Source organism: Phascolarctos cinereus, unplaced genomic scaffold, assembly GCF_003287225.1.
Source record: "Phascolarctos cinereus isolate Bilbo 61053 unplaced genomic scaffold, phaCin_HiC Scaffold_2;HRSCAF=192, whole genome shotgun sequence".
Lineage (NCBI taxonomy): Eukaryota > Metazoa > Chordata > Mammalia > Diprotodontia > Phascolarctidae > Phascolarctos > Phascolarctos cinereus.
This window is the reverse complement of record NW_027555625.1, coordinates 246,950,497-246,975,101: the sequence shown is the minus strand read 5'-3', so window position 1 is coordinate 246,975,101 and position 24,605 is coordinate 246,950,497. Positions and strand designations below refer to the sequence as shown.

Below are 24,605 nucleotides of genomic sequence, written 5' to 3'. Positions count from 1 at the left end.
TGTGACAGGGCATCTTCCCATTTCCCTCTGCCCACTATTAAGAGGCCACCTTTGGGTGATTGTAGCCCGAGGCATAGCCATTGATCCTGACCATAGCTTGGGCCAATTGCTCTGGGACACCAGGAAGACAGATAATTGCCTTCTCCTCTCAGCCACTGTGGATGATTAATACCCAGCCTGGTCCTGATAACCACTCATAATTATGAGCTGCATTAGCCAAGCTTCGTGCCAGGACACTAAGGGTTTCTGCAGCAAATCTGCTATGAATCTTCCCTGATGAGCTCTTGGGCTTGTACTGTGACCAGGGCGGGGGATGGGAGGAAAGTAGAGGAAGGCAGAGGGGAACTTATAGTGACAGTCTGGAGTCCCAAGTCACCTGCCAAACCCTTACCATTTAACCGGGTGATGGTCCAATTTTTCCGCACAGCTGATGGCATGAAGGGCAGCTCGAAGACATATGGGCCGATGTTGGGATCGATGTCGGCATCTGCAGCTGTGATGTTGATGACATTCAGGTTGGGCTTCTCACACACCTGGGCCTCCTTAGGCAGCAGTTCTGGGGCATTGTCATTGATGTCTATGAGATAGATCTGCAGCGTCCCTGTGCCGCTAGCTGGGGGGATCCCTGTGGAAGAAGAGATGGGTCAGACAGCAAGATCACACCCAGAACTGCCCAACCCACCACCACCACATTCATAAAGGCACAGTCACATACAACCCACACAGAAACTGATAGAGACAAAAACACCTAGAATATAATCATATATACCTACATCTGGTATTGCAATAACAACTACAACGGCAACAGCAATGATATCTCATTTGCACAAAGTTATATAGTTTACAAGACGTTTCCAAGTTCATTTTTCATTTGTTCCTCACAATAATCTTGTGGGGTAGATTTTACATGTATTATTGCTATATTACAGATGAGGAAACTGAGGCTCACAGGCAGGAACCAAGTCTTTTGACTGATTCTAAAGCTCAGTCCTCTGCATTGTGCTACCTTGTACTTGACCATGACTGTCATATTGATGATGAAAATACCAGAACAGTAAGTGGGACAGGGTTGTGTTACCATTTCAGTCATTAATTCTTTCCCACTTGGTTTGGCAGAACCCTTTTAGAATATGACTCATTAAGTAGATTTGGAAATACCAGGGGTTCCTCAACTATTAACTTCCTCTCTCATTGAAAGATTGATGTTATATGGGTTGACCATATAACATTAGACTTTCCTTGGGATAGTCACCTCCATATTTTCCTCACTGGTAATTTGGACTCCACCTTTGGGTCCTGTGGCTCTGGTCAGTTTACCTTATCTTGCCAGGGCTCAGGTTTCCATGCCACTTCCTGGCCAACTTCAAACCATAGTTATTGTGGGTGTATCTCTCCCCAACTCTGTTTTCCAGCTTCCCTTTATGTGTTATCTTCCCCTGTTAGAATGTAAGCTCCTTGAGGGGAGGAACTGTGTTGCTTACTTGTATTTATATCCCAAGTGCTTATCCTGGCATATAGTAAACACTTAATAAACTCTCCCTCTCCCCACCCCCTTCTCTTTCTCTCCCTCTCTTTTTCCTTCTTTCCCTCTTTTCTTCCCTCTCCCCTCCCCCTCTATCTTTGACATGAGTTGTATTAATAATAACTAACATTTATATAATGCTTTAAGTTTTGCACAAGTGCTTTATATATGTTACATAATTAGACCACAGCAACTCTGTGATGTAGGTGCTATTTACAGATGAAGAAACTGAGGCTGAGAGAGATTAGGTGAACTGGTTACTCAGGGTCACTCAGCTGGTAAATGTCACCAGCAGGATTTGAAATTCGGTCTTCCTTACTCCAGGTTTCACATTCTATCCACTGATAGCTACTTAGCTACTACTGATAATATAATAATCATAAACAGTTTTATTTATGCTTGTTGTTTTTATATCACAGGCATTTCTAAATACACATCCTTCCTCACCTAGAATTGAGCTCTCTTTTATAACAAGGAAAAATAGTTAAGTAGAAAACTCCAATACAGCATCTGAACCTGATGATTGACACAATAATCTGACCTCGCAATCCTTCAATTCTCTACTGAGAGGAGGGAGGCATGTTTCATTACTTGTTCTCTGGGACCACTACTGGTACTTCTGTTACTTCCTTTCAGTGATCTTTTGATCTTCATTGTAGTTGTCATCATATCAACAACAGCTGCATAAAGGACTACCACCAATATTTATTTCTCTAGCCTTTCTCTCTTGTAATGGGTGCCCCTTGGGCAGCAAGGTCCTCATCTGGGCTTTAAAGCTGTCTGCTCTTGCCTTCTTCATGACTCCTACTTCAATCTCCCTCCATTGCCTGGGTTTTCCAACCCAGAACTTTGGCATGAGCATCTTGTCATGGAGAGTCAGATCAGATTCTCTGACTCATCACCCAACCTTTTAGCAGAAACTTCCACCCTCCCACCCTGACTCCCCCACTAATTACTCCAAGGCCTGATAAGGGACTTCTTTGGAAGCCAGCCCTTGGGCTATCAGATCATGAACAGAATGATTCACTGATTCCTAGTTTTTATGTAGGATATACATTATGTTCAGGGCACCTAAGTTGTATGGCAGATAGCACATCAGACTGGAAGTCAGGAAGATGAGTTCAAGTTCTATCTTACATCTTGGGCAACTCACTTAACCTCTCTTTGCTTCAGTTTCCTCGTCTGTAAAAATGGGGATAATAATAGCATCTACCTTCCAAGGTGTTACGAAAATCAAATAAGTGCTTTGTAAGCCTTAAAGTACTGTATAAGTTGTTATTGCTCGTCTTCTGCTTCCTCCTTCCCCTCTCCTCCCCAATCAGGCCCTTTCTCCCCTCCCCCTTCTTTCTGCTCTCATTATACTCACAGATGAGGAGTGTGGTGTCAACAGTGAGTTTGGAGTCAGAGGTCCTGAGTTTGAATCCTGACTCTGTTACTTGGTTCCTAGATGAGCTTTACCAACTCACTTAAAAATTGTGTGACCTTGGGAAAGCCACTCTCTGGGCCTTAGTTGTCTCATGCTTAAAACGATTACTCAGTGGATATAGTGCTGGACCTGGAATCAGATGATATGAGTTCAAACATGTCCTCATTTACTAGCTGTGTGATCCTGGGCAGGCCCCTTAACCTCTGTCTGCCTCAGTTTCCTCACCCGTACAAAAAGGATGCCTCACAAGATGATATGAACATCAAATGAGATAATATTTGTAGAGTGCTTTATGAATCTGAAAGTGATATATAAATGCTACTTAAAGTTACTAGATATCATTTTTAAAAATGAGCAGGTTGGACTGGACTCTGAGGTTCCTTTCAGCTCTAAATATTATGTTTCAATGATTGCAAGGTCCGCCTGTGGGAGAGATCACAAGGAGCATTAATTGAGGTTCCTTAGAACTAATAACACTTACTCACCCTGCCCCTTAATAATCTAAAGTTTAAACTCAAAGGGTCTAACCTCTTTAGTGAGTGGCTTGGGACAGTTTTTACAAGTCTTAATTTATTCTGAGCCTCAGTGACTTTTTGAGGGAGGTGTGTGTCACTGGATAAGAATGTCTTACATTTCTACAGGGGCTTTACAAAAATATACACGCAAATTGAAAATATGGCTTGATTCAAATGACCCTGGAAAGTCACTAAACCTTTCTGAGTCTCAGTTTCCTTATCTGCAAAATGGGGAGAATAATAGCACAGGGCTGTTGAGAGGATCATATGAGGTCATATATGCAAAGTACTTCGTAAACCTTAAAGTGCTATAGAAATGTGATATGTTATTATTATGTTATGGAGTATTATAAGGGATCTTCAATTCACTCCATTCATTTCATAGATGGAGAAATTGAAGCCCAGAGAAAGAGAATGACTTGCTCTAGGTCACACAGAGAATAAGCATGTGAGGGATCAAAGCCCAGGTTTTTGGGCTGGAAATCCTGTCCACCCTTTCTACTGCTCCTTGATGAAAGAGCCAGGACTGGAACCCAGGTCTTACGACACTCAGTTTAATATCCTTTCTTTTCATGGTAGGACCTAGGAAGATAAAGCATCTGATCCCATAAGACACCTGAGCAAACTGATATTTACAGAGGTCAAAGAATTTATCCAAGGTCACACATATTATTGTGGAAGAAACAGGGAGTAGATCCCAGGTCTTGTGAATGCTAGCTTGTCTAACCCTTTTTTTCTGTTACACCTTGCTGGCCTGATATAGACCAGAGTTCCTGACCTGAGGAATCTGTTCTTGGTACTGCTGCTACCTTGAGAGGTGACCCACTAGACCTAGTCAAAGATCTTCGCTAGGCCTGCTGCTGAGCACAGATGAAAACACTGTCCAGCCTCTTAACCCTGAAGATGCCTCCTTAGCTTAGCCCTAGGAGATCAGGAACCCTCACATGACAGTTCTTCTGCAAAGGCTGATGTGTTGCAGGCAGTGGTCAGTTCGGCAGAGTTCCCTTAGTAGCCCAAGAAATCTTGGAGAGTGTAGAGATCCTTTACTGACCTGCTCCCTTCCTAAAATCCATCTATCTCTAGTGAACAGAGGCATGAATGTAGCAGCCACTCAGGCTTCACAGACGCCCCAAAGCCAGAAAACCTAGGGCATCCAGAGTGTGTCTATGTTCCTGAGGACAGGTATTTTGACTGCTCCTCCATTCCATCTTATGGGGGAGGGGAAACTGAGGCTCATAGAGTTTATGAGACCAGCTTAAATGACATCTTATTCACCATCAAGCCAGTTGTAAAGGCCAGTTCTTCCACAAGACTGCAAACCATCCACCTGACTGATTGCCAGGGGGCGCAGCCCTCCCTCCTGCTGGGATGGGATGCACACACAGCTCCCATACTACCAAAGGTAAGGATTGAAGAGGGGAGAGCAGCAATATTCTAATCCTGGGTCTGGCTTCAGATGGAGGCACCTGACCTTGCATTAACAGCTGCCTGTTCTTGTTGAAGCAGACCGTGTGTAAAAAATATATCCAAGGGGATGTCTCTTTAATCTTTCACAAAACACATCAAAACAAATTTAAGGAAACGCAGCCTTGTTCTTGCCTTTGAAAAGCTGCTTTGATAAGTAGATGATGACACAGCACATAAGCAGGGAGACATGCAAAGGGATTCTATTAACCTAGATAAAACTTTAGCCATTACCCTGAGAGCTCAGGAAGGAATTTTAAATGAGATGTTTTTTCGTGTGCATTTTTATGGCTTCACTATTATAGTGACGATTCATTTTTCAGAAATCTTCATGCAATTTCAATTCTGGGAGCTGCAGCAGGACCAGAGGGAAGGGTACCAGACCCTTTGTCTTTGCACTACAAATATCAGGGCAGCACCTTTGACTTCCAGAAGGCTCAGGGAATAGAGTGGCTACTGTGGCCTCCTATAGCATTTAAAAGGCTAGGACCTAGGAGGAGACTAGAGGATTGACATTAGCCTGGGATTTTACTTCCACACATGTACGTTTTTCCAAGAAGCAATAAGCATGAGCTTGTTTCTTGCCCTTCTTTCTCGAGTTGTAGAACCTTCTTCCAGGAAGAACAGGATTAGGACAAAAGAACCATTAGACAGAAGAGCCATCAGAAGCCATCTCTCTAAGTCTGAGCTACAATCTGTGCTAGAACATTCCCTGACAAGTGGTCAGTCATTTGAGGCAACACGTCTAGTGACAGCAAACTAACTACCTCTTCTAGGACCCCTTTTGGTTTTGTATTGCTCTAGCGGACAGGAAGTTTGTCCTCACGTGGGAATGGTAAAATGTTAGCAACATTCACGTATTGCTCCTAGTGGGGACAGCAATACCAGGGGTTTTAGAGATCCTCTCTTTTAGCCCCTTTATTAGAAGAAGATGATACTGAAGGACCTCAAAGGGCAAGTGAATTGTCTAAAGTCACACAGTTAATCAGGGTAGTGCTCGCCTAAAACCCAAGTTTTCTGAAATACTTTTCTTATATTCTCCTTGCTTCCTAGCATAGTATCTTCTACATGAGAAGAAATGTTCCTTAAACAAATGGCCCCTCCTACCTTTTTAGTCTTCTTAAATCTAACTCATCCTACACATACTCTGTGATCCAGTGACACTGGCCTCCTTAGTATTTCTTTGACAAGATACATCATTTCCTGACCCTGGGCATTGTCACTGACTTCCTCCCATGCTTGGAATTCTCTCCCTCCTCATCTCTACTTCTTTGCCTTCTTTGCTTTTTTCAAGTCCCAGCTAAAATCCTCATTGTTGTTGTTGACCCTTTGTTCTGGAAGAGGACCAATGACATCATGAGGGGGATGTCTTGACTTTCAAGTGAACTGGATTTAAGTGAGGCACAGCTATGCCAAGTGTTTAGCCTGCCTTTCTCCTCTACAGGCATCAAAGTCTGATAGCAAGACGAAAGTCAAGACAACTAGCAGTGGCCCAGGATGCAATGGGTGATCTTGGCCTTTCTAAATTCTACCTTCTCCAAGTAGCCTTTCCTGATTCCTAGGATTCCTGTTAATTCCAGTGCCTTTCCTTTGTTGATTATCTCCAGTTGATCCTCTGTAGAGCTTATGTGCATATGGTTGTTTGAATATTGTCTCCCCAGTTAGCCTGTGAGGTCCTTGAGGGTGGGACTATCTTTTGCCTTTCTTTGCATCTTTAGCACTTAGCTCAGTGCCCAGCACAAAGTAGACGATTAACTAAATGCTTCCTGACTGACTAAATGAATGAAAGGGCAGGTCAGACCCTGGCTCCTCTGCTTGGTTCCCTGTGACCATGGCCCTTAGCAAAGGCTTCAGCATCTCCCTTTTCCAGTTTCTCTACTTTTTTCTAAAAGTGTCAGAAGCATAGCACAGGCCCCACTGAGCAAACTTCCCAAATCAATCCTCTGTTTGCCTCAGCTTCCCTTTAATAACACATTCTGAATCCTGTGCACATTTAATTTACTCCACCAATTTCCTGTCCCACTTTCACATTTCTCCCCCTTTCTTTTGACTATAGAACCTGGGAAAAGAATAAGTTATCCTGACAACTCTGTCAGGGCATCACTCCTGCTAATGCATCACATTAGGGTCTCACTGAAGCATGAACAATGCAGATCTGGGCCACACCATTGTCAGCCGCCAGGAACGTGGCCTCGTAGACATTATTCTTAATGTAGACAGACTCTCGATCAAGGACAGCCGCCGTGGTGATCTGACCATTCGTGGCATTAATGTTCAGCCAGTTTGCTGGATCGGACAGCTTGGAGTATCTGTGGAGAAAAGGAATAAATACAGGCAAGGTTCTCTTCTGATGGGCCCTTGGCAGAATTTGAAATAAAGGATTTTTTTTTTCTTCCTTTAAGTATTGCTTATCTTATTAGGGGAAAGATGGCAGCAATGAGAGTTGTCACCTGAAGCAGCCAAGATTCAGAGCCAGCTCATACTTGATATCAGCATGAGACAATGTTACTAGCATCCCAGGATGCTTGGTGAAGCTGCTTGGCATAGCAGACTCTCCTGATTTTTCTCCCTGTAAATTACCCTATAGGCCTCCTAGCAGATATCTCTCTATTCACTGGGAGAAGCCCAGCTTTTCTCTCTCTACTTAAAATTGTAAGATCATAAAATTGGATAAATAAAATAAAGTTGGATGGGGCATCTCCTCCAAACTCCTCATATTACAAACAAGGAAACTAAGGCTTGGAGAAGGTTTGAGCAAAGCTGAATCTTGAGTATTCCCTCCCCACCCTCCCATTGGCTTTGATTCTGTCCTCAATCCTCCCTTAGTATTAAGTTAATGTGCTCATCTGGGGTTGTGGGTATATTGCTTTGGAAAGATTTCTAATGTCTTTCTCCTTCGGAAGTTTTGCTATGTCTCTTTAGGCTGTAAAGTCTTTAAATACATGACTACATCTTTTGCCTCCTCTCTTTACCATCAGATGAACAAGTGGGTAATTATTCTGCAAAATAATTCATCTTAGAATTCTTGTTGAATTCTACATTTTTTACTCACCATCCCCCCTTCATGTACTCATTATTCCAGCCAAATAGGTCAACTTGCCACTCCCCAGCCATGGAACTCTATCATCCACCCTTTGTGCCTTTGTACAGGTCTGGCCCTCCTGCCCAGCATGCCACCTTGACCTCCCAGGATTCCCAGCTTCCTTCGAGACTCAGTTTATGTACCATCTCTTGCAGGAAGTGTCTTTGGATTCCCTTAGGAGTTAGTGCTTCCTCCCTCATCTTACCTGCATCCCTTACAGTAGAATGGAAACTCCCTGAGGACAGACTGTTTTTCATGTTACCTCTGTCTCCACAGTGCCTCACTTAACAACAAACAACAAGTGCTTGTTGAATTGAATTGGAAATTGACCAAAGTTCATAGATTTAGAATTTTAAGTGACCTTAGAGATCACTGAGTCTAACACCTTCATTTTATAGATAAGGAGTTGAGGCACAGAGATTAAATGACTCACCAGGGGTCATGCAAACTAGTAAATACGAGGGGGGGGATTTGAACCAAGGTCTTCCTGATTCCAAGTGCCTGCAGCACCTTTAAAACAAGAAGTAGTTTATAATGATTTCATATATAAAAATCTTTTCAGAAACACACCCATTTTGTAAAGCAGGGACCCCATTTACACACTCAGGATCATTCCCAGTCCTTGTGGCTCTCAAATCTGCCTCTCCTTGCAGGCTTCTCTGACTAGTTCCTCTCTCATCTTTTTGCTGTGTCAGCCACAGGGGGAAAGAAATCTCATTTTGCATTTCAGAAAGCTGTGCTGGGGAAAAGCTCAGCTGAACTTAATAGCCTCAGTCTGGTATGGCAAAGCACTGTTCTCTGCGATAAACCACAGGTAAACAGCTTTATGCCTTTTGTTTTCAAAATGTGCCACTTGATCCACTGGCAAAACAACAATTTTGCCGCAAAATGTGTGGTCTGGGAACTTCAACTAGAGCAGTTGAACCGCCCCTGGCTGGAGGTTGTTAGGGGAGGCACTTTCGGATATGATGTCTAGACTGTACAAGCCTGAGGCTTCTCCAACCCTGCCGAGCCTCTTTGAATGGCCAAGCTGGCCATTCTGCGGAGGCGACAATGCGGTACTTCTCTGCGTCATGTTCTTTTATCAGGGATCTTGAGCGGGTCTCTTAGCTCAGGCAGAATAAGGATAGTCTGAAGAGGTAGTGGATTAAGGCATGTCTCCAAAGTTTTTCTGCACTCATCCCAAATCCCTTGACTCAGGACTGTCTCCACCAGGCAAACAGGGAGATGTACTCACTGCCCACTTGCTCAACTATGTCAAGAATCTGAGGATTTTATTAATGGGGTTATTCTCTCTACTTATGTAGATAAAAAAATCTTTGTGACTTAGTAAGTAAATGGTCTTTGAAGTTTATGGCCAAAACCCATATCTCTCTTTAGTCAATCTGCTGATGTTTTAGTTAGGCTGGTTCTTAGACAAAGAGGAAGTATAGTCTAGTGCATATACTGTTGGACTTGAAGCCAGGAAGGCCCGAGTTCACATCCTGCTTCAAACACTTACTTGTGTAACTGTGGGCAAGTTGCTTAACCTTTTGGGGTTTTAGTTTCTTCATCTGTAAAATAAAGGGATAGGACTAGATGCTCTTGATGTTATAGAGAGCTTTTCGAGGTGTTGAACCATGAAGAAAATGATACTCATGTGTCAGGTGGTGCTTAGTAAACCAGAAGACAAGACTCTCTGCTGAGAGTGAAAGAGGGGTGGTGGAGGTTTGAGGAGACAAGAGAGGGTTTGGAATAGGTGAGGGGAGAGAGGGAAGGAGAGAGAGGGAAGAGTGGGAGAGAGAGGGAAGAGTGGGAGAGAGAGAAAGAGAAAGAGAGAGAGAGAGAGAGAGAGAGAGAGAGAGAGAGAGAGAGAGAGAGAGAGAGAGAGAGAGAGAGAGAGAGAATGAATATGAACCAGGGATGAATAAGAATAAATTATAGGATTGCTGTGCAAAAAGTGTAGCAAGGGTTTAGTAGCACTTGGATAATATAAATTTGTAAGGGACCTAACTGGCATGACTATGTGCCTTTCTCCATCATTGTTATGCAACACATGTGTAGGAATAACAAAGGTAGATGGTAGCAGAAAACCGAGGGCTGGGATTTGGCAAGACATATGTGACAACAGGAGAAGGGCATAAGGGATTCCCAGGAAGGGGACAGCATATGATTAAACTGGTTAACCATAGTGTTAAGACTAAAAAAGGGAGGAAAGTAAAATCAGAGGAGGCATGGTGGACTGGCATAGCAGGGAGGGGTGGAGTGATGAAGCCAAAATAAGGATAAAGAATACATAAGAGAGGAGTGAGGTAGACATAGAAGGATGTGAAGTTAGGATCAGAGAAAGGAATTTAGGAGTTCAACATTGGGGATAGATTACAGGTGATGCTAAGATCAAGGGTGTGATCATTCCCACTGATGCCTAGGGTAGAGGGAAAATGTAGGTAACAGGAATTTGGGAGAGTGAAGACCTAAGAGCCAAGGTATTTGAGGGGCTTCAATCTGTACATGGAAGTTTTTAAGTATAAGGGAAGAAGTTAGAGAAGAGAAGAAGACTTGAGCTAAGTGCAGAAGACCTTGAGGAAGGAGAGAAATGGGCAACCCATTAAGTCAGTCCAACTCAGCTTCAGGGGGACAATGAGCTGGGCCCCAAATGAAACAGGACATCAGGCCAAATGTCATTTGAGAAATTGTGGAGTACCATCAATGATCTCAAGGTTCATGCTACTGCAAAAACAGCACTGATACTAATGCTCTATGGTTTTGATTAATGGAAAAACATTATTTAAGAAGACCCAAAGGACCATAGAAATCTGTATGGTGGATTCATGTAGGCTGCAGCAGATTATCAATGGTAACTTGAGCATATGATGTGTAGTAAAAGACATTCTTGAGGACATGTATGACAAGAAAAGGAAGTAGGCTGGTCATACAGCAAGAATGAGAGATATCAGATGGGTGTTTGAGTGCTTTTGAGTGCTGTACTGGTATTGGCAAATATTAAAAGAACTAGGAGAAGCCTTGTAGCATGTTGACTAAATAGCACAGTCATGGAGGATTTTGGAAGGGCATACAAAAGAATAGTATAGAGTGCAAAGGCAAGGATGGGTTGCCATCTGCACCTGAAAATACGTAAGTTGATGGGATTGCAGATCCATAAAAGTATCCAACTATGCAACAAGGAAGGCTTTTGAAACTTGGGGAATCTTTCATGATGACTCTAGCAGTTGAAAGTGATATTGGTACCTCCAGTTAAGAAGGGCGGAAGTTCAAGTATGAAAAGGACAAGAAATTTTCTTTCTTTCTTTTTTTTCCAGGCAATTGGAGTTAAGTGACTTGCCCAGGGTCACACAGCTAGGACATGTCAAGAGTTTGTCTGAGGCTGGATTTGAACTCAGGTACTCCTGACTTCAGGGCTGGTGCTCTATCCACTGCACCATCTAGCTGCCCCAAGAAACTTTCTTGTTAACCTTCCCCCTCCTCCCATACAATCAGTGAATGAAAATATTGGTAGTTTTCCATTTTGCCAATTTTTCCCATTCCACAAGCCAGGGATGGCTGAAGAATCCATCCATCACTGGACAGCCCTAATCTAACCATGATGTTTCAGTCCTTTTCAGCCCTATGATTCTGTAAGATTTAGCCACATATTGCACAATCTTTTCAAATGAAATCAAGGTTGCACCTCATCTTTGGTATGAGAAAAGAAGAGAATCATTTCTCTCTTACCATAGAATATTAGAGTTGGAAGGGACATTAGAGATCGTCTAATCCAACCTCCTAAGGAAACTAAAGTCCCAAAGTGATGTGTTCTGGGTTATACAGCATCATAGCTGAGGCTAGAACACATCTGACCATTTCAGGTTTGATTCTTTCCTTCTGGCTCTGAATTGTACGTTTTTGCACAGCTGGAGGTAGAGGTAAAGGTAAGGTTGGTTGTAAACTCTAAGGGCTTCTCTGAATCAGCAGATCAGTTCCCCAGAGCCCAGGAGAAGATTGCCCAGGGTTCCAAGACTGGGATGATCTCTCCAACCAGGAGATAACCAGTACCCTTTCCCTTAAGGTACTCTTACTTTTTTTTTTTTTTTTAACCTGGGGCAGTATGAGTCTGGTGAATAAGAACTTTGTGATAGCCACTTAGGACCCTTCTCTATGGTGTCTCAACAGAGGAGAAGGAAGCCAGGGAAGGAAGTTTGGTTTTGATTTTTACAGTGAGTAAGGTACCTGAGCTCTGGATCTGGGCAGCTTTTCCCAAGGTATTCCTCAGGGACTAGCTTAGCTGGGTAAAACTGAGCTATCACCTTTGGATCAGAGATTTTCTTTCCTTCTGGGACTCACCTTACTGCCTGTTGCATGAACCTGTCAGGATCCACAGCAGAAAATGTGGTCAGCACTGTCCCCATAGGAACACCTTCTTCTAGGCGGATCAGTTTGTGGTTAGAAGGGAAATATGGGGCCTCGTTAATGTCCATGACTGAGATGGTCACTCCTGCTGTAGACTGGAAGGACATCTGGATCCCACTGGCCAGGGGGGCTTGATTGGATACCATCACAGTGAGCATGAAAGCTCTGTTCATCTCATAGTCAACAGCCTAGAACAAGGAAAACAAGAATAGTGAGTGGATACAAGGCTTTGGTAAGGCAGTGTCATTCTTGAGGTGTAGAAACTGTGAGAACTCCTCAAGTCCCATACTGTGAACTGGTATGGAGCTACAAGGCTGCACTATAGGTTGGAGGGAGGAAAGAACAAGAAGGTGGTATCACCCACTGATGCAAACCGTTGTCCAAAAGTAGACTGTGCTGCCTTAGAAGACATTGTTTTCACATTTTTGTCTTCTCACACCCATGGGAACCTTGCTGCCCCTAGAATACACTGTATCCTGAGGTCTCTGTAGTTCTGAACGCACTTTATTCCCTCTCCTCCTCTTTACCACGACACACTGGGTCAGGAGGAGGAACAGTTATCTTTTTCTTGCCCTTCACTGCTACTTCCAGACCTTCCTCTGTTGCCATCTCTTTATGACTCTCTCCTTCTTTCTATATCACCCAAATCATATCCTGGTAGCAGTAGTTTTCTATTGGACGCTAGCTCATTCTCCCTCCTTTCTCAAGGAGCTGAAAAGTACCTGGCTTACAGTACATAGGGATAGTCAACCTTTGATCTAACCATTGCACAATGTTCTACCTTCATGATCCAGAATTCTATAATTCCTATGCTTGACCACAGTTCTGACCTATATTGACCCTCCTACCTCTCCCTTTGCCCCAGTCTTCTTAAACCTCTTCTTTATCATCACTACTACCTCTAGTTATTTCACTTTCCCTTGCTTTCCTAGTTCTTGTTCTGGCTTCATTTCCCTTCCTTTGCAATCTTGATCTTATAGTTAAGCAATTCAATTATACCCTGTCCTCTACCCTGAAATCCCTTGTCCTCCTGTCATCTTGCTAATCATGCCTTGTGAAACCCCAACCCTGGATTACTCCCATCATTCACCATCTCTGCTCCTACTTGGATGATGTAGAATGCCAGTGGAGAAAGTCACACTCCTCTGCTATATGGGCATACTACAAATGAGTGTTATATTATTTTTGCTGGGTCTCACCACATGCAGCAATCTTTTTATTCTTCCTCAATTGGCTCTCTTACTATACTCCTAAAAACAGTTGTTTCAAACCTTATTGTGTCTTTTCAAGCCCCTTTCCCCCTCCTTTTTAGTAGAGGACTTTGCCCAAGGATGGAAAACCTGTGGGGCCACATGTGGCCTCAAGGCCATAGATTCCTCGTCTCTGACTATGCCTCTCTACTGTACTGAGAAAATAGAGCTCCCTCTACTCTCTTGCTCTACACATTTAACCCCCCCCAACATCATCATCAATTCTCTCTTCCTTTACCCCAATCTTTGATGAAGAGAAGAGTTCCCTTGCCAAAGTGAACCATTCTGTCTATGCTCTTGATGCCATCCCCTCTGATGTTCTCCAAGACTTAACCCTCTTCAACCACTCCCTCCCTTTCTAATCTTCACTCTCTTCCTGCCCATTGGTTCCTTCCTTGCTGCTTACAAACACACAGAGGTCTCTCCCATCCTCCAAAAACCTTTACTCAATGCCATGATCCCTTTAAGCTCTTGCCTTATTTCTCGTTTGCCTTTCACAGCCAAATGCCTAGAAAAAGCCATCTGGCCTAGCTGTCTCCACTTCCTACTCACTTCTCAAGCCTTTGCAATCTGGCTTCTTATCTCACCAATCAATTCAAAATGTTCTATTCAAGGTTACCAATGATCTCTTAATTACAAAATCTGATAGTCTTTTCTTAGTTTTTAGCCTTCTTGATCTTCTGCAGTATTTGACACCCAAGCTCTTTCTATGATAACAACTGACATTTACACAGTGCATTAAAGCTTTCATAGAACTTTCCATATCTTAGCTCATTTGCTCCTGACGATAATCCAATGAGGCAAATACTATCCATATTATTAACCCCATTTTACAGGTGAGGAAACTGAGGCTCAGAGAAGTTAAGTGACTTTCCTACCCATGGTCACACAGGAAATAAGTGTTAGAGGAAGTACTCGAACCTGGTCTTCCTAACTCCAAGACTGGCACTTTATTCAGCACACCATACTGTTGTGACATGGTCTGAAGATGCCATTCCTTTGCTCATGAAACAATAGTGGCTCCCTCTTGTCTCTAGGATAGCTGAGAAACTCCTCTCTGACATTTGAAGTTCCAGCCTACTGTCGCACATATTCTCTTTCATACATTTTCTATTCCAGCCTATTTTATGTATCTTGAACAAGGTATTCTATCTCTCATCTCCATGCCTTGCACAGGCTGTCCCCTATGCCTACAACGTACTTACTTTTTACTTCTATCTCAGAGAATCCCTAGACTTCTTCAAAACTTAGTCTAAGGGCCACCTCCCATATCAGGCCTATCTTAATTTTCCCGGTTGCTAGTGTCCTGTTCTCCCCCTGCCAGAAATCACTTTGTATTTATTTGTCTATGTACGTGTTGTTTCCTCTCAATGAAATGCAAGCTCTAGTAAAGATAGGGTCAGTTGGAGTTTTGTTTCTATAACCCCACTGCCTGGCACATAGAACAGCGCTCAGCACAGATAGGAAATTAAATCTTATTCAATTAGTGAGTAAACGAATATTACTGTCTCCTACTTTAATGACGCCACTCTTCTCCTGGCTTTCCTACCCGGCTAACCGCTCCTCAGTATCCTTTGCAGGATCATCATCCGTGTTGCACAAAAACTTAAACTTGGGTGTTCCCAAAGGCCTTGTGCTGGCTTTTCTCTCGCATCTCTCTCATTGACGTCATTAGCTCCCATCCAACACTTTGCAATGTGTCTGGCTCATAGCAGTCACTTAATGAAAGCTTGTGGACTTCAGTTACCACTCCTGTTTATGTGATTCCTGGAACTTAACATTCCATCCTATTTAGTCTTCTAAATTCCAGTCACCAATGACTAATGGATTTCTCAAACTCAACATGTCCCAAACAGAACTTATTGTCTTCTCCTCCCCACCCATCAAACCTACTCTTTCGGAGTTGTCCATTTCTTCTGAGGGCACCGTTATTATTCTAGTCACTCAGGCTTGCAACTCATAGTCATACTTGACCCTTCCTTCTCCCTTAACACCCACTGTCAATTAGTGTCAAACCTCAGTGATTTTGCCTCCACAGTATTTCTTGTACACTGCACAAGTTTAGGCCCTTATCAACGCTTGTGTGGCCTATCCTTACAGCCTGCTAACTGGATTCCTTTTTTTCCTGTCTTTCTCATTCTACTTTCTCCCAGCTGCCAAAATAATCCTCCTGAATCACAAGGCTCATCATGTCATTCCCTGTCTCAAGAATTCAGTGACTACAAGTTAAAATTTAAATTCCTTAGCTTGATATAAAATGTGCTTTCCAATCTGGTCATGACCTATTCTTCCAGGATTATTTTGTCATGTTCCATTTTAATTATTCCATATTCCAACTACCTTGGCCAATCAGCTATTCTTCAAAATTGGAATTCCATTTCTTGCTTCTCTTCCTCCATGACTGTAGTATGCCCCTTTGACATTCTACCTCTTAGAATCACTAGCTCCTTCAAGGTTCAGTTCATTTGACATCTTCTGTAGGCTCTTTCTGATCTCCCTAGTTGTTAATGCTCTTTTTTCCCTCCTGAAATTGTCATGTATAAACATACTTGTGTTTCATATTTCCCACAATAGAATATAAGCTCCTTGAAGGTAAGCTTCATATTTTGTTTTGTCTTTGTATCCCTAGCACACAGCACAGTGTATTGGCATGTATTGTGGAGCGATTGGACCTTAGTAAATGTTCATTTGATTGTTTGGCAGTTGTGGGCTCACCATTCTGTCTGCCTTCTGGTGGATGATGTATCATTATTAGCCATGGACTATCTAAGATGGGAATCCTGTTAAAGAGAGGATTTGATTAGATGGCCTCTAAAGGTCCTATCCCCCTCTGAGATTTGGTGATTCTTTGAATTGCTCCCATTGTCTGTCATGTCTGGTCAGCTTCGGTGTGAGAGGGGGCTATTTCCTAACCTTGCCCTCTGACTCAGGGTCTGACTCATTTGGTGGGCCTTTAGTCCTCCAGGCACAGACTGTTGAAGGCACGGAGGAAGAGCTGCATTTCCAGAGTAGTCTGCATGATGGGAAGCAACTGATTTTTCCAAAAGAGGAAACCAACCTCAAGGGAAATAATGACATGTAAACTATATGTCCATTTAGAGTACCACAGAGCAGAAACAAATCACAACACCTCCTTTGTCTTTTGTGATTTATCATTTATAGAGTCTTTTTGCAATCATTCTCTCATTTTATCCTCAAAACAATCCTGGGAGAAATGAGTATGAGGTAAGCCACTTCTCTTTCTGAACCTCTGTTTCCTCATTTATAAAATGGATCTAATAATACTTGAACTCCCTACCTTACAGGGTTGTGAGGAAAATGCTTTGCAGACATTTAAGCACCATAGAAGTATTCTTATTATTGTTATCATTATTGCCATTACCATCATCATCATCATCATCAATCATGTCTCCTTGACATGTTTACGAGAATAGTTACTAGCAGTGCCTGCCACAGAATAAAAGAAGGCTTTGAGAATTGGAAACAAGAAAAAGAGCAAAAACCTAAAGGACTTAATTTTGGCCTTCAGTTTCTAGAAAGGTGATGTAATTGTTGGCTCAGGTTTGTTGGGGTAGCATCCCAACAACAGCCAGTTGGTTCTGTTAGGAATGGGCAAGAAGGGCACCTCTTTAGATTAGCAGTATTTCTAGCTCTCCAGGTAAATGGGTCAAACTCTCAAGGGTTCTTCAGCCTCTCTTTAACATGTTTGGTCCACGTCTGTCACTTCATAACCTGACTGAAACTAGAATACCTGACTTATTTCTCTCTGCCAAATTATGCCTCCTCTTCTCACCTTCACAAACCTTTTCTGGACTTGCCCCTTTTTTGAAGGACTAAAACTCAACCAGTTCTAGTCACTCCAATATTGCTATAGCTTCTCAGGGGCATATCATGGTCCTCATGTCTTAAAAATGCTTGGTCTTTACATGTGTGTCTCTTTAAAGCTGTGGTTATATTCAGAGCCTGGCTAAAGACCAAAGATAGTTAATGTCCAGAGTAGAGAAGAATAGCAGGCAAATTAATTGTGGTTATGTGTTCACTTCTATTCTCAAAGCTAACTTAATAAATTAAGGTTTTATCAAAGATATTAGCACACAAAATTAGATGTTAGGCCAGAAGAATTATATTTAAAACAAGTAAAAACACAGATTGGTAAAAAACAACAGCAACAAGAAAAAACCAAGGAGGTAGCAGGCCAATTTGGTCCTTGGGCCATAGTTTGCTAGCCACTAAGTTAGACTATCAATTATCAAATTTAAGAGTTGTAAAATACAAACATGCTTCCAAAACATATAACTTTGAGTTACTAATGGCCTATTATAAAAGCACAACCTCTTTATAAATAATTAGTTTTGGAAAGAGAATTGTAAAAAGAAAGAAATTCACTACTTTTAAAATTTATTCCTTATTGTAGATCTTCAGTTACTATTTTTTTCTTTTGGGGTCTCCGGAAAGCCATATGACAAGATGTATAGAAATTCACCCAAAGAAGGTATGTATTTCACATCACACAACTACATCACACTTATGAATAAGTGGTCATGTCTTCTCACAAGCCCACTGTGACACATGTACTTATTTGGAGAAACATAATACGAAGGTCAGATTTCCCAGTTACGGGCAGCTGGATAGCACATTAGATAGAATGCCAGGCATGGAATCAGGAAGACCTGAGTTCAAATCCAACTTCAGAGACTTACTAGCTGTGTGGCTCTGGGCAAGTCACTTAACCCTGTCTGCTTCAGTTTCCTCATCTGCAAAATGAGCTGGAAAAGGAAATAGCAAACCATTCCAGTATCTCTGCCAAGAAAACCCCAAATGGAGTCATGAAGAGTCTGGCATGACTGAAATGATTGAACAACACCATGGAAAAGTCACCTATGTACAGGCATATGCCATGTAACATTGCCTTGACAAATATTGTTTTCTAACAATGTAATTAATCTATCATAATGAGACTATACAGTAACATTATGAAAGGCTATTTTAACACTACTTATATCCCATTTATTACATTAACCTTATCTTTCACTTATAACATTGTTCTCATGGAACTAAGTGGTCCTAATGATGTTACCTTATCAAAAGTAGTACCTTTGTCAACTAACCAATGCCTGTAATACTGTAATGTTTCTGAATCTCCACAATTCTTAATAAATGAACTTTTCTTTATTCTTCCAAGTAATAGGTGATGTCAGATCAGAAGGTTGTGACAGTCAAAGATTCTTGCTTATCACACACTCTCTAAAGAATATATTAAATATTTTCTCCATTGAATGCATGGCATCAGTAATTGCTCCATGTTCCTAAGGCCACATGCTATAGCAATCACTTAATTAACATTATACTAGGTGCTGGGGACATAAAGAAAAAAAAATGAAATATTCTCTACCCTCAAAGAGCTCATATGCTACTAGAGGATAGAAAATGAACATGTAAAGATGTACAAGATAGATCTAGAATGAAAACAAGGTATTTATTCATGGAAGGGGGTGGGTAGTAATACCTGTGGGGATCTAAAAAGTTTTTCATATAAAAGATGGCTTTTGAGCTGAGTTTTTTTTAAAATGCACTTTATTTTAGGCAATTGGAGTTAAGCAACTTGTCCAGGGTCACACAGCTAATAAGTGTCAAGTGTTTGGTCTGAGGCCGGATTTGAACTCAGGTCCTCTGACTTCAGGGCTGGTGCTCTATCCACTGCACCACATAGCTGCCCCTTGAGGTGAGTTTTGAAGGAAACTATGAATTATAAAAGGAGGAAGTGAGGACAGATTGTATTGTGGGGAACAACTATTATAAAGGCATATAAATGCTCCTTAACTGTTGGTGTTCCTGAGGGATCATCTCTCCATAGTGTCAGTGACCTCTTCGGTTTTCGTTGTTTTTATTATCATCTCTTGGTGGAAGATTCCCAGATCTGCATATCCATCCCATCTCTCCCCTGTGTTCCAGTTTGTTTATTGTAAGATTCCATGCATTTTAGCTATCGGCATAAGCCACTTAAATGAAACCAAGTTTTGTTGTTGTTCAGTTGTTTTAGTCATGTCTCACTCTCTGACCCCATTTGGGGTTTTCTTGGTGAAGATACTCAAGTGGTTTGCCATTTCCTCCTCTAGCTCATTTTATAGATGAGGAAACTGAGTCAAACAGGGTTAAGTGACTTGCCGATGGTCACACAGCTAATAAGTGTCTGAGGACAGATTTGAATTTGTGAAGATGAGTCTTCCTGACTTCAGGCCCAGCACCCCATCCACTGTGCCACCTAGCTGCCCTGAAAAGAAGTTTAAGAAACACGTAATGGCTAAAATTTCAGGATACTTCCAAACAAGCATGGTATTTACACCTGAACTCTGCTTGAACTGTTAAAAGATTTTGAAGCAAAATATACCTTTGTAAGGAACATAGAGCTCTGTTGTTCTGTGAATGACAAATTTACAATTATGGTTCCTCGCAAGTAGTACAGCCTGGTTCACACCATTTGTGAGTATGAAGAATCCCTAAACCATATACTGAACTCACTTCTCAGTTGCACAAACATGAAACTCTAAAAAAATGTGGAAAGCATAGTGAAATGTATGGAGTTACTTTGTTGTTAAAGGATTTTGCACTTTGACCTGATCCCCCAGATTTCTTCCTATCTCTACCCAGAGTAACAGATGAGTGTGTTTGCTGGCCATCAATGTCACTTGATTAGCAATGTAACTAGCATGTAGCAAATGGGGCTTTACACTAGGGTGCTGATATTTGGCACAGGTGTGGGGGAATTTCTTCCCCTGGAGGGAAGAAATACTTTCTTCTAGCAGTGACTTCCATCCACAGACCTCATCGCATGGTTCTTTGTTGGCCTAGGTCATTATTTGATGCAACCTCCCCCTGGCAGAACTGTGCTGGGAAAAAGGCTATTCAATACAACTGAGATCAGGCTTGTCCTTTTTGCCACTGCCCTCTCTCCCCACTCCATTTACTGTTTTTGCCTCTGGGGAAAATATTTTTCTGCTAATAATTCTACACTTGACTGAAAGTCCTGGTTAGTATGCCTGCCCCTCTCTCCACTCCCCAAAATGCCTATGGCCTCTCAGTAGGTTTAACCCCAATATACTACAGTTTCTAAGTCTCTCTACACTTTTCCTCTTCTAAGGGCAGGGGCTAGTAATACATCACCCAGGGCTGAATTATGCAGGAATACACCTCAATCTGGGAAGGACAGTTGGTTATAATTTATTAATTTAGAAGTCTATCAATTCCCTTGAAGACAGCTTCTAACATGAGGGCTATTGATTGATTTCAGGGCCAGCATGTTCTGAAAAGAGAAAGGAGGAGGGCAAGAAGAGAGAGCAAGGGCAGAATTCAAACTAGAGATGCTTTGGGCCCAAAGTGGAAAACTTGCATTGTAAAAGTAAAGCAGCTTGGAAATGGCAGAATCTACTAAAGGGATTGGCTTTAAATACCTGTGCAAATATTCCCAGTGTAAAATAAATGATTTACTCACAATTATGTTGAACACATAGCCAATAAATGAAAAGAATGCAGATTTATATTCAGCATTCTTTCTTCCTCCCCAACAGGCACCCTCTCTCCTACTACCTTCAACCTCACTGATGCCTCAGGCACTGACTCATAGAATTACTGTTGATTTCAATAACAGACATATGATAAAGGTGCCTGTATAAATACCTCTCTGGCTCCTGGAACAGTTGACTAATGGACTTCAGGAACCAAACTATCCTTTCAGCATTCATCCTTCTTTTCTATCTTGTACAACATCTGCCAATCTGCTAAACATGTCAAACTTTCATAAACATCTAAGAAGAAATTATATTTATGCATATCCTGCCCACTGGACTTCTGATTATGGTTCATCCAAGTAGGGGCTTAAGAAAACCCACTGAGCAGCAGATCTATTCTCTTGCTAGAGTAAGGTGGATATAGCTATTTAAATTGGTAGGGGAGTACCAGACCTGGGTAGAAGGAAAAAACTGAAGGTGGGGCCCAGAGATGGCTGTTTCCAGATACATGTTATAGAAGTACCAAAAGAGGAAAAAGGACGAACTATTTCTGCATCCACCTAAACAGAACCTGGGAATTCAGCCACTCCCTTCCCCATTTCCTTAAAGTTGATTCTGCAACTTTAAATGGAAAAAGATTAGGCTAATACTTACAATAACAAAATCCTGTACTAGTCAGTCAATAAACATTTATTAAGCACCTGCCTTGTGCTTGTGCTAAGTACTGGAGATATAAAGAAAGGCAAATGACAGCTTCTGCTCTCAAAGGACTCAGTCTTATAGGGAAGACAAGATGTAAACAACTACATATTAACAAGCTATATATAAGATAATAAGAAATAATTAACAAAGGGAAGGCACTAGGATTAAAAAAGATTAGGAAAAGCTTCCAGTAGAAGATAGGATTTTGACTTGAGAGAACTTGAAGGAAGCTGGAAGGCAGAGATGAAGACTGAGAACATCTCAGGCATGGGGGATAGCCAGAGAAAATGCCTAAAGTTGGGAGATGGGGTGTTTTGTTTGAGGAAAGCAAGGGGTCAGTTTCACTGCAGAATATGTGGCATTGGGAAGGGTATAAGGATTCTCAGTGAGGGTGGGGCATCTCACAAAGCCAATTAGAATTATAGAATATCCGGGTTGGAAGGATCTTTAGAGATCATAGAGTCCAAACCCCCTTGTTTTGTACATGGGGAAACTGAGGCCAGATAAGGAAATGATAGTAGGTTACTGGCAGGGGCCTGTACCAGAACTCAGATGTCCAGAATCTTATCTCAGTAATCAAACTTCTGCTATAATATCTTTTCACTTTACCAGGAAATTTCAGCTTTTAGGATAGAGATTACAAATCCAGGATGAAGAGAAAGGAAAGTGTGGGGAGCCAGCAGATCTAATTTCAAATTCTGTGCAATCTTATACAAGCCCCTTATAAAATCACACAATCATAGATTTTGAGCTGGAAGGACCTCTGAGGCCATATAGTCCATTCATTTTACAAATCAAGAAACTGAGGCCTGTAGGGGGTGTCATTAAAGGTCTTGTCTGAGGTCATATAAATAGAATGCATCCAAGGCAGGATTTGAACCTCTTTACACCATGTCACACTGATTTCTCTCGTGCCTCATTTTCCATACCTGTAAAGTAAGGATAATGATACCTGTTTTTATCTACCTTAGAGATGTTTTTGGGAGACCATCACAAAAGACCTTCGTAGCCAGCTGGCCAAAGTTACAGTGGGCCAGTTATGCCTACAAAGAAAGAGATTATAAGGCCTTGTAGAAAGTAGAAGGAAGCAGGCTAAAAATGCATAGTCTTGGGCAGAGATTCTCTGGGATAATGGAAATACTGGGTCATAAAAGTATGACCGAAGAAACCCAGATAAGAATGGGCTGGAGGGGTGAAAAATGAAGTGATCCGGAGCAGGAGTTTCTAAATGGGGACAGGCTCCCAAAGGGGGTCTGTTCATTAGACTGTGAACTTCTTGACAGCAAGGACTCACTTTTGCCTGTCTTTGTATCCCTAATACTTAGCACAGTGCCAGACACATAGTAAATACTAGTTGATTGACTGATCAACCAGTGGAAGGGGGGAAGATGATTTACACCTACCTGCCCATGACAACCAATCATAGGGTCTGTCTCAATCGAAAACAAGTTTACCTTATCTGCTGTCATTCCCTTTCTCACCTTTTCCCCTCCATCTTCTGTGCATACACCCAGTGTCTCCTTTTCAGGGTCAGAGATCAGCCTGACTTGGGCACCCACAGAAGATGTAGTGCATGTGCTACTGGGAAAATTCCTCTATCCCCACTTTGGCCCCAGCATACCCACCGTTTGCTCCCCAGATCACCTCATGGCTACAGCAGACATCCAGTGGAGGGTGAGAAAGAGCCATGCCTCCTTCCTTTTCATTTGGGTGGGACAGAATAAGCATAGGATGTGTAAGCATAGATGGGTTGCCATAAATTGAAGATCTGATTCCTTATTTTCTCCTCCACCCCAAACTCAACCCTTTTTCAGTCTTCCTTATTGGTGTCTAGGGCACTTCCATCTCATCTTTGACTCCACATTCTCCTCATCCCACACATCTAATCAGTTGCCAATCTTGTCATTTCTATTACTACATTTCTCACATCTATACCTTCCTCTGTACTTATACAAACATAACTATAGTTCAGGCTCTCATTATGTCTTGCCTGGGCTATTGAAATAGCTACCTTATTGATCTTCCTGCTTCAATTCTCTCCCTCTTCCAATTTCTTCTCTATACCACTGGCAAAATGATCTTCCTAAAACACAAGTCTGACCATATTATTGCCCAGTGGCTTCATATTGGTTCTAAGATGAAATATTATTTTATCTTTAACCTTTTTATTTCCTTTTTTGGGTATGTTTTATAATGTACATGTTTACAAATAAATATACACACACTGGGAGTATGTGATCATTTTTTTTTTAACTGAAAGGGATGCCCGACCAGAAAAGTTTAGAGATAATTGAAGTAGGTAACAAGATCAACAGCTGGAAAAGACCTTAGAGATTATTACCTAGCTTAACTCTTTCACTTTATGCATAAGGAAACTGAGGCCCAGAGAAGGTCAGTAAACTTGCCCAAGGATCAGAATCCAGATCTTCTGGACCTATGTTCTGTGCTCTTCTCACTACCTCACAGCTTATACAGTGTGTGTCAATACTTCTGATTTCCACTCCAATGCTCTTTCTACTACCCCACACTCTCTGATATGCAAGTATTTACATGTAAGGAATTATTAAGAGGGAAGGATGTATGATCAAAGGGCCTGTTTGGGGCTCTAAGAGGATTCTTAAGTATCCTAACGCTGCTGAAAATGGGATAAAATAGGGAATAATCCAGTAAATGTGGCATCTTTGAGCCTTAACATATATGAAAACAGAACAAACTCTTTAGGAATAAGGAAAGCTTCCTAGATTTCCTGACTG

The 24,605-nt window shown here is 41.9% G+C and overlaps 1 protein-coding gene across 1 annotated transcript in view; it reads right to left on the bottom strand.

Moving 5' to 3' along the window:
• CDH4 (cadherin 4) overlaps positions 1-24,605 on the bottom strand; it is a 448,736-nt gene that overhangs the window by 20,994 nt on the left and 403,137 nt on the right. Inside the window, exons 8-10 of the mRNA XM_020981500.2 lie at positions 12,330-12,583; positions 7,094-7,236; positions 392-625 (exon numbers count right to left, since the gene is read on the bottom strand). Of these exons, the coding sequence (XP_020837159.2) occupies positions 392-625; positions 7,094-7,236; positions 12,330-12,583 (631 nt within the window). The remainder of the gene's footprint in view (positions 1-391; positions 626-7,093; positions 7,237-12,329; positions 12,584-24,605) is intronic.